The following is a 19,942-nucleotide window of genomic DNA, read 5'->3' on the forward strand; positions in this document are numbered from 1 at the left end:
ATTCTGTGTGTGTGTGTGTGTGTGTGTGTGTTACTGAGGATGGACAAATAATGTTGATATTTAAACATGAATACATAATAAATGTATTCATGATCATCATGCAACATAAAACAATTGTAGGAAGTTTGGGAGAGGAAGGGGTTTTAGCTTGCGTGTTGTGAGTTCCAAATTTTTTTACTTAAAGTTGAAAGCTCAATATATAAAAAGTGAACAGGAGGTCTATTTGTATTAAAAACAATAGATTGTTTTTCATTTAAATGTCTGAAAGAGCTCAAATTTAAACGTCTCATATCGATCGCAGGCACCTGAATCGAATCGTATCGTGGCAGACTTTGTGATAATAGTATCGTTGTCCAAAGAATCGATATCGTATCGTGATGAACCTGGTGATTCCCACCCCTATTAACCACTACACCACCGTGCCGCCACATGTGAGAGGTCTCTGAATAACCAACTGTCATTTTATAATTGCATGTGGACATGAATAATAAATGATTGGTGTGTGCGTGTGCGTGTGTGTGTGGTATAAAACTCACTCTGAGGCAACAGAAGTAGGAACCGGCTCCTCAAGCAGCTCCAGACTGTGTAGGATCCAGTAGCAAAGCCACGGTCTGCTGGCATCCAGACACTACACCAGGAAACACACACACAACACGGCCAAAGTAAATGTTTGCTGCATGACCAAATGGGCATCAGATGGCCAATTACAGAAAGTCATTTGATTGGTTGAGAATGAGATGTATACACTCAAGTCTCTCGCCATCAGAGGAAGAGAGAGAAGAGCAAAACAGACGAGAGAGATCACACAGACGGAAGGTTAATGGACGTTGATGACTTTCCCACTACGTGTGGTTGATATAAGCCTGCAGTAGCCCATGTAGAAGTGTCCCCTCTCTGTATCTAACCTGAATCAACACTGCAGGATCGTTGCACACACGGTTTTACTGACAGAACGTACTTTACCTCGTATGCATCCGAGAGATGACGTAAGCCCTTCTTGAGATACAGGTAGTGTTGTTCCCGCAAGAGCGTGGGCCTGGGGAGACAAGCACAGGCAAGATCAATAAGCTAACAGTCAGACCATGAGAGGGTACAGTCAATGTCCATATAGCCTAGTGCAATACACACGGTAGGGAGAGGAGCTCATAACTGGATGAGCATGCGTTCCTAATACCCCTGAAGCAGTTTATCTTTCAAAACCATCAGCTTCTCCCAGTCCTCTCTTCCGGCTCATTATGTCTCACCGACAAGATCATGTCACATATTGAGTTCTGTGTGCGTGTGTGCGTGTGTGTGTGTGCGTGCGTGCTGCAGTTTGGTCTATGAGTCACAGCCAGCCAGCGTCTGACAAGCCCTCCCTCCATTATGTTTACATGTGCAGCCTAACCTCTTCTCTCCATGGTGCAGCCTAACCTCTTCTCTCCATGGTGCAGCCTAACAAATACAAATAGTGGTTGAACAAATCCAGTTCTTGGGGAGATGTTCGTATGAATTAATTTGAACTTCCACAGGACAGGTCCAAAATAATGTATGAACTCAGGTGTCATTGGTTCAATGTTGTTGTTAGATATGCTGAGCTATGCCTGGACCAGCTGCATTTTGAAACTAGTTAAGTTGGTTAAGAATACATTTGTATTTACAGCCTGGGGGGGTGCAGGGATGTTAACACTTTGAGTGCCAACGACGAGATTTCTCGTTAGTTCATGCCAAGCGTTGAGGGCCAGAGACGAGAGATATCGTTTTTGATTGTTTTTTCTTTTTAATTAGCGCTTTCCATTCATATTTCATCAATCTAGTCTCACGTTACCACTGGAACTCTCTCTGAGCTCCATTGGGAACATACCGCCCCCTATCGTCTCTCCGGATGGTACTGCACCCCTTTGGATTGGATTGAATGAAACGCATGGAGAAAAAAAAGTCCTGCTTCCACATTTTACTTGTCAGACAAGTAACCCGAGACGATCGAAGTCATCACCGACCACCAGAACAGCGGATAATGTGTGTTTCCAGTACCCAGTGTTGGATCAATAAACGCGATTGATATTTGGAATGGCGATCAGGAATTGGAATAATCTTTTTGGAGAACATCTGATCTGAGGTAAGGAATCTATTTTACCAGTCTTGGGATAATCAGAGCTTTTTTCACAGATATATCAACGTGGGCCCTATGTGTGTATGTGTGTGTGTGCTGATCAGGAAATAAGATAATAGATTTTTCAGCCCGCTTCCCTAGCGTGCATAAGTACACATATACTATCGATAATCTAGCGTTTATTTGAAAACGATTCATAAATAGGCAGAGAAATTACAATGTTTTTTGTGTATTCCAGTAAAGGGCGTTCATCACAGAATCTTCTGAAACTTTCAAGAAAATAGCGTTTTTCAAAATGGTATAAAACGGAAATGAACCGATTAAAAAACAATCCGTTTCAACAATGTTGACTGCAAACAAGTCATTGATAAGCGACGGCCATATTATACACATAGCCATAATTTAAGATATAGTTTATGCGTTCGCAAATATGAGAGCTCTATCATTGAAGTGGGTGTTGGCACGCAACGGGGTTCCGGGGAACCGGACCCTTGGCACTCAAAGTGTTAATGGTTATACACACATACGTACAAACCTGGGAGCTACCCAGAGCAATCACAGTCCTCTACTCTTGGCCACTAAACAGCTCAATGGCATCTCCAACATAAAGTTGAAAAGATGAGTGTCTCATTGACTTTACCCACAACATAGATTATCCCGGAAAGGCCAGGGATTTGAACCGACAACCTCCCGGTCACAAGCCATACCACAGCCTGTTGTGGGTTAGACTATTGCTTAAACTCTTAAGCCCTACTAGGGCTGGGTGATATGGCCTAAAAATAAAATCCACATCCGATTTTTTTCTGACGCCAAGGAAATCATTCAAATAAGCTTTGTTTTTATTTGACACAAATTATCAAACCAAGATGAATTTCGCTATTGGGATTGAAGTGCAAACCTAACTTTCACCAATCTTCACTTAAAAAAAGAAAGAATTATATATATATATATATATATATATATATATAAAAGGTTACTCTTGATCAAACAATGATGAATGGGCGGTCAGGTGGCGTAGCGAAGATTGCGTTCGTCACCAACGCTGGAGACGCTGGATTCGCGTGTTCGAATCCAGCTCCCGGGGTTGTCACCAGCTTGGCTGGCCGTTCACACTAATACAATTTGGCAGTATTAGGGGGTGGGGAAGCTGGCGGGTGGGAATCTGGCATTGTGGACAGCGACGCCTACAGGTCAGGTCTCGACGCTTGCTAAGCGGGGCAGGACTTGGTGGAGATAGCGTGCCCTCCCACGCGTTACACTTCACCAATGAGAGCCCTCGCTGCCAAGTGAAAAGACGTCACTGGCTGTCGGCGCACGTCTCGGGGGAAGCGTGCGATCGACTCGGGACGCCCTTGTACCGACTCGTAGGAGAACATGCATACAGCGCCAGGTAGAGGAGGGGGGGGGGGGAATTGGCACAACGACTAATTGGGACGGGGAGAAAATCAGAAGAAAAAAAAAATCTAAACAAAGATGAATGTCCCTATTGGGATTACCGTACTTTTCGCACTATAAGCCGCACCTGAATATAAGCCGCAGTAGCTAAATTGAATGATGTGTACATATATAAGCCGCACTGGACTATAAGCCGCAGGTGTTTTAATGTTTAATTACCATATGTAATTAGCATTGGGACACAATACTGTCGGACAAATAACAAGAATTAACTCATTTACAAGTTGTATTAAGTTGAGCAAATAAGGGAACAGATAAATAACATTTCAATGCAGTCAAAAAAGCAATATTTAGATTTTTACATTTTCGGGTTTGGTCACGTCGAGTCACATATAAGCCGCACCGTTATATAAGCCGCAGGGTCGAAAAATGGGGAAAAAAGGCGCGGCTTATAGTCCGAAATTTACGGTAATAGTGCAATAACTTGCTTTTTCACCAAACTTCACAAGTTAAAACAAATAAAAGGTGCCTCTTGATCATCAAACAAGAATTAATTTAATAAAGTGCAAATCTAACTTTCACCAAGCATCACTTTTTGTAAAATAAAAGCAATAAAGGGCAGATGTTTTACAGGTTTCTTTGTAGATACAGTACTGAATTCTGCCATCCGGACGCAATTTGAACTACGATTATAGAATATAGAATATCAGGCCTATAAATTACCTTATTATAATAATAACTTTATTTGTATAGCACTTTTCATACAGAGGTTGCAGTTCAAAGTGCTTCACAACAGTAAAAAAAAATACAGGCATGAGCGAGCATAGCAAGGTATGGTAAATCACAGTGTTTCACATTAGGAACTCATACATCTATGGATCGGGCCAAATCTCCCCTTTCCAATGGCATAGTTCAATCTGGATTTAGTACCACCAGGTGCCCATAACAGGGCAGCAAAGACCGTGAATGAAATCTACTGTAAGTACAGTTACTTTTTTGTCATGAAAAATGCTCCGCCATTTTTCATCAGATTGAGATGCATTTTTTTCTAGACGTTCACAGAAAGGTAAAGAAACAAACAACGTTCTATTTTATGGCAATAACGTTCAGGTTTGTTAGACCCGTGAGACATAATGAGGAAAATAACGTTCAAAAATGATTTCACGCCAGATGGCTTCCAAGTTTGACAGGGGCTGGTAGCGTAATTTCCTCGCCTCTATATCCTCCGGTTTCTGACTCAATGCGCTGAGATTTCTATAAACTCATATTTCACTAATAACACTTCAAATCATTGGTAAACAACAAAGTAGTGCTGAAAATATACACTTTGACTACTGTTTTGATAGGGTTAGGGTCTTTACACTTGGCTACATAAGAAGAAATAAACGCTACATTAATTAATACAGACTATTAATCTATTTATGACGTGAAATAAATCTTGGCCTGGTACTGGGCCAGTCGGGCTTAAGGGGTTAATGTTAGTCGTTATGCCAATTCCCAATCCCCTTCCTGGTCGTTGCGCACTCTACCCCCTACCGTCGGTCTGGGAGGGCGGAGACTATCACATGCTTCCTCCGACACATGTGTAGCCAGCCCACCGCTTCTTTTCACCTGTCAGCGCGGACTCTCACTGGGAGAGTGTAACGTGTGGAAGGTCACACTACCTCTCCCAGATCCTTCCCTTGCTGTGCAGGCGCCCCGACCGAACTGTAGGAGTCGCTGTTTACAACGACCAGGACCCACCCACGCCGGCTTCCCACCCGCTAACACTGCCAATTGTGTTAGTATGGACGGTCGGCCAAGTCGGAGGCACCACAGCCGGATTCGATCCCACTGTCTCTGTGGTGGTAGACATACGCTTAGTCCGCTGCGCTACCCGGCCGCCCAAATGTATGCATTTTAATGTTCCTGTGAATAAGTGCATATGTAGCAGAGTGTATGAGCGGGTACATGAATCAACGCATGGTGTGTCAGTGAGTATGGGTACAACAAATGTATTTATGGGGCTGCACGATTTTGGGAAATAATCTAATTGCGATTTTTCTGACAGATATTGCGATTGCGATAAAATTTGCGATTATAAATTTTTTTAAGCAGCCCCACAGAGGTTTATTGTAAAATGAGTCTTGAAAATGTTTCTTTTTACCTGGGAATCGATACCGGTACCCAACAGTACCATTTTTTTTCTGTACTTTACTCTCCCTCTCTGAAGTCTAAACTTCACAACACACAATCTAAAACCCCTTACCTCCCTCTCCCAAACCGATCTTGTATCTCAATGGGACTTCCTGGTTAAATAAATAAAAAAATTAAAAGAAAATTAAGATTTGCGATATTTATTTTTTTTGCGATTTGCTAATTGCATCATTCGAAATCTCGATTTCGATTTAAAATCGATTAATCGTTCAGCCCTAGTATGGTAGTGTGTCTATGGGTACATCATGGATGTGTTGTGTGGTAGAGTGGGGGTATGTAGGTATCGTTATTTTAGGTGCTGCACAAACCAATCACGTTGTACTGTATTGTGCAATGACAATAAAGCTTTCTACTACTACTTCTAAAGATACAAAATAAACCATTTATAAATCAGCTGAAGAAGATAAACACTCCACAACAGTATGTTTTATCATAACACATATATTAAGAGCAAGCAAGGAACAATTTCTGTAAACTCATTTTAATTCAAAATGTAGCAATATGGTAATAACACAAATGCCAAAATTAGGCCCGAATATCACATTTTAGTATAGTGCAGAACAAAAACACAAGTCAGATAATCAGCTACTTACTGTGGTAAGTTGTGTATCTGTTTGTAAACAGCAATCACTTCGTCAATATTGCGTTCAACTTTTTTCTAGACAAAACAAGAGACATGAAAGATGGTTGGTATGGGCAGGGTAATAGAAGAAAGACATAAAAGGCAATCAAATTTGATCTGAATCTAAATATGAGGAAAATAAACAGTGTAAACAATATAATTAACTCTGAAATGAATATAAAAATATGAGAAGAATAAACAGTGTAAACAAAGATGCATACAAGGGTCTGTATGTCCCATCTGTTATAATATATGTTACAATAAATAAAAGCAATAAAAAAAGGAAAGGAATCTGAATATACAAGTAAAAGTAAACGGTAGGGCTGTACCGAATGCTTCGAAGCTTCGATCATAATGTTTATGTTCTTCACAGTTGCAGATAAAGATTAGGCTACACTAATATTCAGGCACGTGCACACAGAGGCCAAGGGGTGCTTGAGCACTTGCCTTTTTGAACCTCATAAAAAAAAATGCATTTTTGGAAATGTTATTTTAATTTTTTTACCATTACGCATATAGACTGCCCTTCTAGTGTTGTCACGATACTGGAATTTCGACTTTGATACGATACCTTGAAAAGTATCGATACCAAAAAAAATATATATATATATATATATATATTTTTTTAACAGATTTTGTTTTTTTGCTGGTTGATTCTCCTCAGCTTCTCTCTGGTACTATAAGAGAAGATAAATATAACACTTTTAAAACCATTTGTTTATCTTTAGATCAGACATTTAAAAATAACTAAATTATCTAATCTAAATCAAACCCCTCCTAAAGAAAGAAATACATAGCAAACATGACTCAGTTATGCAATAGTGCTGCTGCTTTTTATTTGGTTAAAACAACAACAATTTTCATGACGAGAGAGAGAGAGAGAGAGAGAGAGAGAGAGAGAGAGAGAGAGAGATTTCTCCGGAGCTATGCTCGGACTCGGAGCATTTATTAACGTTACATTTTCAACAAGATTGCTGCTACTTAAACACTTCATGGAAACGGAGTAACGTTATGTCGAGTTCATACGTGTACTAGGGTAGTTAGTATGAACTCGACTTAACGTTACTCCGTTTCCATGAAGTAATTATAAAGGTGGCCAGCTAGCTAGCATAAGCTAACGTTAGCTAATAGCTGTATCGTTGGCACTGCTCTGTAACAACGCTTGCAAATGGGCATCGTGGCATCTTTAGCTTTTCCCGAAACGGGGTAACGTTATGTCGAGTTCATACGTGTACCAGGGTTTCCGTTAGAAAAAATTGTTGCCGGCCTCAGTGTCCGGTAGATTTCAATCTACCGGTCAAATGAGAGAAATTCCGGTCAGAGTTTATTGAGCTTAAAAACAATTGATAGGCAAAAGAATGACAACAAAACAAAAGAATGACATCAAGGCATGTAGATTTATAATATTTTTACTTAAAACTAGGCTACTTTTGCGTATAAAGTCATTATATTCCAAATAAAATAAGTCCAGAGACTCCGTTCTGCTGCCGACTTTAAATCAAATAGGTGTCTGTGGGCAGTCGCCCGACATTAATAAACAACAGTCTGTTATAATCACATTTTTATGAGCTAACGAATTCCGTTATATTGGACATTTGTATTAATTATATCAAGCGAAGAACTGAGAAATTTGGCAGAGAGAGACGGCAACATTATCGTGGGTTTGCGTGACGACTCTCTCTCTCTCCACCTCCCAATGACTTATTTGCGAGAGTATGTCGATGCAGAGCAGCAGATTCAGCTGTTATTGGCTCTTTTCTGGGGACCGCACATCAGCGCCCCCCACCCAACATTGAATTGCCAATGGCTGAATTGGAGTACTGCTGGAGTACTGCACTGTGCTGCTGCTGCTACGGCTCTGCAGCTTCACAAAAGTTTGCACACCCAGCACTAAGCTCTCGCTGACAACGTCGTTGTCATTATTAGAAGCAACGATGAAACAAATGTAATGATTGTTTCGTTCATCGCATAGGCTATTTAATTTTAGCCTATTTTAATACAATTCAAATAATCAAATTGTGCTTAGACTCAGGGAATTATTTTCACCGGACATTAAGACCGGAGAGATTAAATATGTCGGACTTCAACAGATTTTGCCGGTCAAATACCGGTAATTACCGGCTAACGGAAACGCTGACGTGTACTAGTGTAGTTAGTATGAACTCGACTTAACGTTACTCCGTTTCCATGAAGTAATTATAAAGGTGGCCAGCTAGCTAGCATAAGCTAACGTTAGCTAATAGCTGTATCGTTGGCACTGCTCTGTAACAACGCTTGCAAATGGACATCGTGGCATCTTTAGCTTTTCCCGAAACGGGGTAACGTTATGTCGAGTTCATACGTGTACTCAGGGCCGCCTGGGAGAAATGCGAGGCCCTGTGCGAGATTTTTTTTCATACAGTCAACATATTCGTAAATAATAGCGCTGCCCGAGGCTGGGCATGATACAGTCAACATATAGCAAGAGAGAGAGCGAGAGAGAGCTCCCGTTCTACAGTCAATATACAGTGTACAGAGAGAGAGACACATTGGAAAGAAATTGAAATGCTATTTGGCCCTAAACAGAGAGTACACAGTGGCAGAATACCTGAGCACTGTGACTGAAGATCCTTGACTAGGTACAGACTCAGTGAGCACAGCCTAGCCATCGAGAAAGGCCGCCATAGGCAGACTGTGTGTGTTAGAAAGAGAGAGAGAGAGAGAGAGAGAGCATGTGTGTTTGTCGTGTGTGTTAGAGAGAGAGCATGTATGAGAGAGATAAGCAAAGATGACCCCCTAAAAGGATATTCAACTTTTAATGAAAGAACAAAACAGAAGGAAAAGATAACTTCACAAAGGCAACATGAATATACATAGATCCAAAAGGACAAAGATCAACACTTAAATCCAAAGAGAAGAGGGTCTATACCAGAGAAAACAAAGCAGCAAGGAGCCAATGGCCGACAGCTAAAGGCTAGCCAGGTAGGCTACTGACACCAGGCCGCGTGTTGCTTAATAACAGCGCAACAGTGCAAAAATGCTTCCGCATTCGTCACCGCACGCCAGTACGGTAATGCGCCTTTCATTTTCCTTCGCCCAGCGCCCAGGTGCGTGCACCGGCGGCGGCGGCGTGCTCGCGAGGTGCCCGCGCATGCGCATGAGATCCCGCCTTGGTTCGTGCACAGAACCAGAGCATTTAGACCTTTTACTGTGGTTCAACAGTTTTAGTAGCAGTGCACAGAACCAGAGCATTTAGACCTTTTACTGTGGTTCAACAGTTTTAGTAGCAGTGCACAGAACCAGAGCATTTAGACCTTTTACTGTGGTTCAACAGTAGTTCATACAAATCAAATCAAATCAAATTTATTTATAGGGCCCGACAACACACGTTAATGTCCCCATGGGCCGTACAGGTCTTCTTTAAACAGGTCAAGAAGACAACATAACAATAAGTCAAGAACAGAACAAGAACACCATAGGGTCCAAACATTTTTTAGATGAATGCAAATAAATGAAAGAATGCAAGCACTCCCAGACATACCCCCCGCGAAGGTAAGGAAAAACTCACTAAAACCTAACAATAGGGAAAAAAGCTCCACAGGCAGTGTGGAGGAGAGAAACCTTAGAAGGGCCGTTCAAGGGGGGATCTCCCTTCTTAGATGTTGGTGATAGTAGTGTTGCAGACGGACAGTTGGTAAGCATGCACTCATGTGTGTGGTGAAACACAGATGAGTGCATGCAATAGCAACTGTACATTTTGAAAAATTAAAGATAGAGCTAATAGCGATAGCAACTGAACATTTTGAAAGATTAAAGATAGAGTTGATAGCGGATCTATTTGAGGCACAGGGGCGGCGCAGAGAGGGTCACGTCCTCCCCGTCTTAGTCACGGGACATTCAACACTCCGGTCGTTGCTCAGGGACAGCCGGAGACAGGGAGATAGGGGGTGGCGCAGAGAGGGTCGCGAACTCCCCGACATCATCGCGGGACATCCGGCACTCCGGTCACCACTACGAGACCTCCGGAGACAGGGGGGCACGCAGAGGGGGTCGCAATCTCCCGGCCTTCGTCACGGGACGTCCAACACTCCGGACAACACTCCAGGACAGCAAGTCATAGGAAGACAGGGAGACGGGACAGGCGTTAGACAGCTCATGAGATTGTAGTAGGCGGACATAGCAATAGATACAAGTGGTAGGCATATATGTGAATGGAGTAGATATATGAAGTAAGCGTATTATGTGAATAGAATAGAAGTACTTAACCCAGCAATGAAACCGCGTTGACTGTTAATCTGTTAACAGTCTGTTAATCAGTTGACAGGACCACGGACAGACGGCGGAGAATAACTGATCCAAGGCCTCGGAGGTGCATGTAGAGCAGTCACTACAAGCTTGGCCAAGACCCCGAGGCATCCATCACCTTGGTCAGCGCCAGGAGACGGGTACTCAGAGAGAAGGGGGAGGGAGGGGGGGGGGGGGGGCGAGGGGGGGAGGGGAAGAGTTAGAGAGTTCCCATGTTTGTGGTGCTGCAAAGGAGCAGACATGTAGTACCCTGTAGTGCCATGTAGTACCCCGTAGTGCCATGTAGTACCCTATAGTACCCCATAGTGCCATGTAGTACCCCGTAGTATCCTGTAGTACCCTGTAGTGCCATGTAGTACCCTGTGGTGCCTTGTGGTACCATGTAGTACCCCGTAGTGCCATGTAGTTCCATGTAGTGCCATGTAGAGCTATGTAAGCCATGTAGTACCCTGTAATGCCATGCAGTACCATGTAGTACTCTGTGGTACCATGTAGTACCCTGTACCCTAACTAAACTACCCTATAGTAAACTACCCAGTGGTACCATGTAGTACCCTGTACCATAACTAAACTACACAGATTAATCTAAAGGTCAGTCCCCGACCAGGTGAGATCAAGGTAGGTTGAAGGAGAGAGAGAAAAGATGAGTCTTAAGCAGGGATTTAAAAGCTTCGACAGAGCAGGCGCCCCTGATGACGGCAGGTAATTTGTTCCACAGGTAGGGAGCGCGGTAGACAAAGGCTCTGTGGCCGGCGGATTTCTTTTTAACCCTAGGGGTCGATAGAAGCCCCGCATTTTGTGAGCGCAGAGCACGAGCGGGCGAGTATCGGGAGATGAGATCGGATAGATAGAGCGGTGCAAGCCCATTTAAAATTTTGTAGGTGAGGAGTAGCACTTTAAAGTCAGAGCGGGCTTGGATAGGAAGCCAATGTAGGGCGGACAAAACTGGTGTGATGTGATCAAATTTTCTAGTTCTAGTTAGTATCCGTGCAGCCGCATTTTGCACGAGTTGAAGATTTTTGATGCTTGAATTAGGTAGGCCTGAAAAAAGTGCATTACAGTAGTCCAGACGTGATGAGACAAAAGCATGAATCAGGGTTTCAGCATCAGCCAGAGTTAAAATGGGGCGTATTTTTGCGATATTACGAAGATGGAAGAATGCAATTTTGGTGACATTCTTTATATGTGCATTAAATGAGAGGGAGGAATCAAAAATGACTCCGAGGTTTTTTATGGTGGAGCTCTGGGATACATGACAGGTATCAAAGTTGAGGGAGATGTCCTGAAACAGGCCTCTGTGGTTTGGGGGGCCAACAATTAACATCTCAGTTTTATCTGCATTAAGGAGTAGAAAGTTTTGCGACATCCATTTTTTGACGGCAAGCAAGCAGGCCTCAAGGTTTTGTAGTTGGGAGGAATCATTTGGCTTAATAGGTATATATAATTGGGTGTCATCAGCGTAAAAATGAAAGTTTATGCCAAATTTGCGTATGATATCGCCGAGGGGTAGCATGTAAATCGAAAATAGCAAAGGGCCCAGGACAGAGCCTTTACAAGACTTTCTTTGTAAAATGTGTCATAATGACTGTAGCATTTGTGTGTGTGTAACGTACACTGTAAAAAATAAATGTTTTTTCACAGGAAATTCACTATTATTTTACAGATTACTTTTGTTTTTCTACTTTAAGTGTAAATGCCATACAAATATAGTAAATTACCTTTTATCAAACTATTAACCATTAAATAAAGGTTGTAATTCCTTCATAGTTAAATACAGTAGAGGTTGCATACTTCATTATCTAAAGATGGTAAGTTAGAGTGTTGTGTTCACTCATAGTTAAAGACTGTAGAGGTTGAGTACTTCATTATCTAAACATGGTAAGTTAGTTAGAGTGTTGTGTTCAGTCAGACAGTAGACAAGTAGAGGTTGAGTACTTTATTATCTAAACATGGTTTGATTGATTGAAAAGTTTATTAACAGATTGCAGAATGGGTACAGTACAGTACAGCTCAATACATACAATTGTTAAGGGGATGCAGACCAGAGAAAGACTTTCGTCTTGTTTACATCAGGGTCCCCCATTTTCAATTCATCATAACATATATGACATACATGACATACAGATAGACAGTACTGCTACATCTATACATTTATGACATATCAGATTTGCAAATACAGTACTGTTTGTGATACAAAAGTGTCCAGAAAAAGGAGTGTATATACATTTGGCGTAGAAACTGTACATTGGTGAGTTAGAGTGTTGTGTTCATTCATAGTTAAAGACAGCCGAGGTTGAGTAGTTTCTTCTGATATTCCATAGTAAAGTACACGTTAACGTTACAATGTGTTGTGTTCACAACACTGTTTAGTTAAAGACAGCCGAGGTTGAGTAGTTTCTTCTGATATTCCATAGTAAAGTACACGTTAACGTTACAATGTGTTGTGTTCACAACAGCGTTTAGTCGCCTCCGACGACGCGTCGCGATAATATACTATATTCGCGAAGTACACGTTAACGTTACAATCGTCGCGATAATATACTATATTCCATATCCATAGTAAATTACACGTTAACGTTACAATGTTGCGTTGTGTTCACTCATAGTTAAAGACAGTTGTGTTCACTCATAGTTAAAGACAGCCGAGGTTTCAAGTGATTCGTTGCAATGTACGCGGAAATGCCATAGCATTTGTCTAAGCGGGCCTGAAAAGAAAGGCGCTTTACCGTAGTGGCCTGCGGTGACGAAAGCGGAAGCATTTTTGCACTGTTGCGCTGTTATTAAGCAACACGCCACCAGGCCACACACAGCTTTGGCCAACGGCCCAACGCTACCCAAACGACCAAGACAATGAATTCACACACAGCACATGTCGTATCTCCAAATGTTGTGAAGTAACATATGTTTTGCCTGGAAAAAAACATTGTTATTAACAAAACATTCGGGAGGGGAAGGAAGGAAGAGTGGGGTAATGTCATGACATTTTCATTAATCTTACCTGCACCAAGGAACGCAGGGCGAAAGGCCGCAACACAGGTCTCCACGTTGACGAAAGGCCTCTCGCTGGCGGGACAAAAAGCTATGGCCAGAGCCTTGTCATGGTGCAGGCCCGACTACATCTTCTGTCAAAGATGATGTCGTAGTCAGAGTGCCAGAACCCCCTGCTATTCTCACGGCTAATGTCAATGGTCGTAGCACAAGCTAACAGCTAACTAGTCTCTAGGCTAACTGATAGCATCAAACGAACGTTCCCAGCCGAGCGCAGCCGGCAGCTAACGTCGTAGCTAAACAGCTAACTGGCTAACAGTTAGCTCAACCAGGCTATCGCTAACCATTAGCTAACGCAGAAGCAAGCTATGCGGCTACACACCGTTAGCTACTAGTAGTACTACAACAGCTAGTCGGCCAGTTTAGCTCCAGAGAGAGAGAGAGAGAGAGAGAGAGATGTCCACGGCGGGAATAGAATAGAGTTAATAGAATAGGTTAAAAACTCACCAAACGTCCAAGTGGATGGAGACAACCGCGTGGAGTTGACGAAGTTCATCTGCCAAACGACCATCCTCTTCATCTTGGCTGTATGCGCTGTCTCTAGGTTAGCTAACGCTAGTTAGCCTTTAGCTAAGCTAGCTACTAGCCGACATCATCATAATAATAATAAATAATACTTCGTTTTATATAGCGCCTTTCAGAGGACCCAAGGTCGCTTTACATAAGGGGGGGGGGGGGGGGGGGGGAGATAACAAGTCAACAAACATAGTGGACAGACACAACACATACATATAAAGTGAGAAAGTTAGGGGTTGAAGGCCAGGTTGAAGAGGTGGGTTTTGAGCAGTTTTTTAAATGAGTCCAGAGTTGGGGTGGTGCGGAGTTCTGCGGGGAGGGAGTTCCAGAGGGTGGGAGCTGCCACACTGAAAGCTCTGTCCCCGATCATGGCTATATCCCGACTGCACCATGACAAGGCTCCGGCCATTTGTCCCGCCAGCGAGAGGCCTTTCGTCAACGTTCCTTGGTGACCGACCGACTGATAATGAGTCTTGACCGACCTCTTCGTCTTGGCTGGCATAACTAAGCATAATAGTCAAAAGCTGCACGCGCGAAATAGTCAAACGCAGCTGACGCGTGCCGGCGTACTACACATGATGTAAATAACCACTCCCTTCGTTGAAACCAATAGTATGTCTGCTGCAGAGCCCCAGAGCTCTGCAGACCCAGGAACAAGTCAGACACATTCTACAAACGTGTCTAATGTGAAATATGTAAGCATATAAGCAAAACTAGATTTTAGGTCTACGACAGCCCCGCCCCCATTCGCTAACCAACCAATCACTGCTACGCAACATCAACGCAAGGTTGTTCAGATTAGATTTTGGGCAGAGGTACGCAACATCCTCACAACACACACAACACCTTCTGCAACATGTTGCGTTGAAGTCGTGCTGATGTTGTGTTGCAGTTGCGTTGCAGTAGCATGCAGAGGCCTTCAGCCCTACTGACCACATCGCACATAGTCTTGTCATTGTCTATTTTATTTATAGACTAATTTTATTTATAAAAGTTTGTGTATAGTTCAGTAACTTGTACTGTTGCCTTTCTTGTGATTATGAACATGAAGTTTGTCTACATTTGTAGCCTCTGGCTATAATCTGGCATATTTACATGAAAATGCCCATTAACACTTTGACTGCCCAAGTTTAATTCCTTATTAGTCCCTTGAATGCCCAAGGCCACTTCAATGTTAACGTTAATATCGCCTAATCTATGTTTTAAATTATGGCTACCTATGTGTCTAATCTGCCTGTCGCATTATCAATGACCTATTTCCAGTCAACATTGTCGAAGCAGATGTTTTTTTATCGGTTAATTTCCGTTTCATAGCATTTATAAAACCCCTCGTTTTCACGGAGAAAAAATAGGTTTCCATGATAATCGCCTTTTACCAGGCGATTTACCAAGGACTTCAAAATAGCGAGAGTAACACCCCTGCACAAAAAGGGCAGCAAATTAGACCCAGGCAACTACCGCCCTGTTTCTATCCTTACATCCATCTCTAAAGTCATGGAAAAAATAGTATACAAACAGGTCGAAAAGTACCTTACGGATAAAAATCAAATCTACGAATTCCAATCTGGCTTCAGAACATCCCACTCCACTGACACATGCCTTCTCTATTTGAACGACCACATCAAGCAAGAGGTGGAGGCGGGCAAATACTGCGGCATGGTCATGCTAGACCTACAAAAGGCCTTCGACACTGTCAATCACACCATTCTAATTGACGAGCTAAAAGCAATTGGTTTTGATAGTTTATCAGTGAGCTGGATACAATCCTACCTGGAGGGGAGAGAACAGATGGCGGAGGTAAACGGTACCCTACCCCCCCCCCTCACAGTGAACTGTGGTGTTCCACAAGGAAGCATACTAGGACCACTACTGTTCCTAATTTATGCAAATGACATGTCGTCAGCTTGTGACTGCAACTTGTTCCTGTTTGCGGACGACTCAGCCCTGCTGGTCTCTGACAAGAACAAGTTACAGGTTGAAAAAACCCTCAGCTCGGAACTAGGCAAAATCAACAAACTATCATTACACATGGGCAAAACAGAGTCCATTCTCTTCGGTTCAAATAACAAACTCAGCAAGACCGACGGCTTCTCAGTTACAGTGGGTGACAATATTGTCACAAGGAAAGATGAAATTACCTACCTGGGTTCCATCCTAGAGGCTAATCTTTCCTGTGACAAAATGGCATCCAATGTAATAAAAAAAGTCAATCAACGAACTCGATTCTTGTACCGGATCTCCTCTCTGGTAAACAAGAATAGTAGAATACCCTGAAGACTCATTCAAGGGTACTACGACTATGCTTGCACCTCATGGTACCAAAGCACCTCAAAGGCACTAAAAACCAAATTACAAACATCTCAAAACAAACTAGTCAGACTACTGCTTGACCTGACTCCTAGATCCCACCTCACCCCTGCACACTTTGCCAACCTAGGATGACTTAGAGTAGACGGCAGAGTACAGCAACTTGCAATGGGCCTGGTCTACAAGATACACTACACGACCAAGGTACCCATGTACATGTCAAAATACTTCCCAAAGGTCAGTGAATACCACGATCACAACACCAGAGGGAGCTCCACAAATCATGTAAAACCCAGATTCGGCTCAAACAAGGGACTAAACACGTTTCGCAATTATGCCACAACAATGTGGAACGCCCTACCCAAAGCTGTAAAGGAATGTAAATCACTACCCACCTTCAAAAACACTCTCAAAGAACACCTACGGGAGACTGCAATTCAAAACTGGCCCCTACAAATGTCCTAACCCAGTTGTACAATAAAGACCAAGCATGGCTTTGTCAGTACTCCAATGTACAGCCCCACCCAACCCCACCCCACCTACCCAACCTCCTCCAATGTACAGTTTCCATGTCAAATGTATGTCAGTATTCCAATGTACAGTGTCCCCCCCCCCCCTACCCAACCCCCCCCCCCCCCCCCCCCCCCACCTCCAATGTACAGCCCCACCCCACCTACCCAACCTTCCCCAATGCACAGTTTCTATGTCAAATGTATATACACTCTTTTTCTGGATTTTTTTAGTATCACAAACAGTACTGTATTTGAAAATCTGGTATGTCATAAATGTATAGATGTAGCAGTACTGTCTATCTGTATGTCGTGTGTGTCATATGATGAATTGAAAATGGAGGACCCTGATGGAAACAAGACGAAAGTCTCTCAGGTCTGCATCCTCTTAACAATTGTATGTATTGAGCTGTACTGTAATTTCCAAAGGTAGACACGGTTGATGAAATAATTATGATTTCAGATCGTTAAAAAAAAAAAAAAAAAGAGAGAAAATACGAGAATTCTCGTGAGTGGGCGCGGGGGGTAAACCCGAGAAATCTCGGGCGTGGCATGCAAAGTGTTAATATGTAACGTCCTATTAACACTTTAAGTGCCGAAAACGTGTTTAGGCATCCTTCCCCGGCCGCCATGCTCAAGTTGCCGAGGACGCCGTAACTCGTCTTTAATATCAATATTTCAAAAATCTGTGATCGGAATCATATTTTCCATCCGCAGCCTTCACACACAGTTCTGAGCTCCTCTCAAACCTCTAGCGGTTCAAGAGCGCCATCTGGTGGCCGATCGGCAGAAGCGCCAAACAGGAAGTTATGTGGTTGAAGTGCTGATCGTCCATATTACTTCCGGGCACTCTCTATAGGTCCCGGGACTCGATCTCGACACAATACATAGCGATCCGTTGCCAATAACTCGATAAACAACATGATTTGGACGTATATACTATTATACAACCTGGAAATAGATCGCGTATTTCTAATAATAGGAATATTTCAGTTCCACGCTCATCGTCCAACGGCGCGAGGAAGATACGGTAAGATTCAGCGTTATTTTTGAACGTGTTCGATATAAACTGCTCTGATGATCATATCACCCACACTAGATGAATGATATAACGCTGCCCACGGAATTATAAACGATCCCCCGCCCATCATCAGATGATGCGTAGAAACTTCTAGAAGTACGTCCAATTGAAATTTTTGATCTCGCACAGATTCCTACCAAACTGTATTTCATCATCAATATAATGCATTTGGGGCTATAAATCACGTTCTGGAGAAAGCTGCAGAAAGAGATGAAAACATACTTATACTTTAGACCATATTTTACTATGAATATGTGAATGAAAAAGTTTAACGTTGCTACACAATGAACAATACATATAGGACCTTGAATGGGCCCTAATAATGGCAATTTAGCAATAGAATTTAAAAAGTTATAGCCCTGCAAAGAAGGGGAACTTTTCCATAGACAAATAGAGCTGGCAAGGGATGGTATATCATGAATTTAGCCTTAGGCAATCAAAGTGTTAAAAAAAAAAAAAAAAAATTAAGAATAATTTTAAGCAGAGACTTTGGGGATCCAAAATGAATGTTGTTTACATCTCGCAGGCATGTATCCCCATAGATATATATAGATATCTATGTGTATCCCCTCCCTACTTCCCATTTCCCCATGTTGAATGCACCTGATTGGCTAAATTATGTGCTGGTGCTCTAGTGCGACATCCAGTGGCTGAATGTTATCTATAGCACCCTTTTAGGGTATAACAAATGGAAGCAAGGGTAACTTTTTATATGCTTTCGTCACATAAATTGTGTGCGAGTGTGAGTGTGTGCGTGTGGGTGTGTGTGTGTGTGCGTGTGTGTGTGAAAGAGGGGGGGTGGGAGGAGACAGGAGGGGAGGAGAGAGGACGGGCGGTAGGAGGGAGAGGGAGGGAGGGTCTGTTGTTATGTGGTACCTTTCATAATAATCTCTTGCCCAGATTTCAGATTCAGCTGTGCTCTCATTTCTGTTCATAATCCTTGAATCTTAATTAAAACACTGGCTACTGTTGCGCTAAGGTTACTTTGAAATGAACATCTGGTTAGTTACACCGCACACACACTTTGTCTGGTAGTCTGGAGGATAAACTAAACACGGTTTCTCTTGAGATTTGGTGTCATCTTTGGCGCACTGTGCAAGTTCCAATTTGAGCTAGCCGGGCTGAATAAACTTTGCTTTGTCTTTCGGTCAGGTAACAGGAGTTGAGCCAGCTAACGTTAGTTAGCCAGCTAAACATATTCATGTCCTGAACTCCGTTATCTTGCTAGGAGAGCTAACAGGACTGCGGGCTACAGTACTGCTAGTGCTAATCATTGTAACTCATTACTAACGTTAGCTAGTTAACGTGAGCAAGTTGACTCACACAGTTGACGACTCGTACAGTACAGCAGTTTATTACTGAGCCCGAGCTTCGAGTGTGTTAGAGAGACACCTGTCAATCAATCATATTATTATTAACATTAGCCAGGCGCGAGCTAACGATGCTAATCTGCTCACCTGCTCCGTTGAAGTCACTGTTTCCAATCCATCGTTAGAGAATAATTCTGCAGCGTGACATTCCCTAAAGCACCGTAAAGGAGGAGGTATCCGTTCCATTATACTGATGAGTTGTGTTTCTACGTAGGAGAAGAAGGTGAAATGGATTTCAGAATGATACTTATTGTTTTTATGTGGGTTGTTCTGGTGGGCTTGCCCTCAGTGTTCGCCACCAGTGCCAAGCCTGCTGGAATCAGTAATGAGATTTCCGGTCTAAAAGCGACTTCATTTTTCAAAATAAAGGTCCTAATGAGATTTTCAGAGTAATATGGATGAATTAATGAAAACTTTATTTAACAGATTGCAGAATGGGTACAATACAGTACGGCTCAATACACACAATTGTTAAGGGGATGCAGACCAGAGAAAGACGTTTGTCTTGTTTACATCAGGGTC

General features: G+C 42.7%; 1 protein-coding gene across 1 annotated transcript in view; it reads right to left on the reverse strand.

The window, feature by feature from the left end:
* Positions 1–19,727, reverse strand: part of fntb (farnesyltransferase, CAAX box, subunit beta) — a 42,428-nt gene extending 22,701 nt beyond the window's left edge. Inside the window, exons 1-4 of the mRNA XM_084313978.1 lie at positions 19,508–19,727; positions 6,277–6,341; positions 964–1,036; positions 537–628 (exon numbers count right to left, since the gene is read on the reverse strand). Coding sequence (XP_084170104.1) covers positions 537–628; positions 964–1,036; positions 6,277–6,341; positions 19,508–19,606 — 329 coding nt within the window. The 5' untranslated portion in view covers positions 19,607–19,727. The remainder of the gene's footprint in view (positions 1–536; positions 629–963; positions 1,037–6,276; positions 6,342–19,507) is intronic.
* Between the last annotated feature and the right edge of the window lie 215 nt (positions 19,728–19,942).

This window comes from Notolepis coatsorum (assembly GCF_963971535.1).
Source record: "Notolepis coatsorum genome assembly, chromosome: 5".
Lineage (NCBI taxonomy): Eukaryota > Metazoa > Chordata > Actinopteri > Aulopiformes > Paralepididae > Notolepis > Notolepis coatsorum.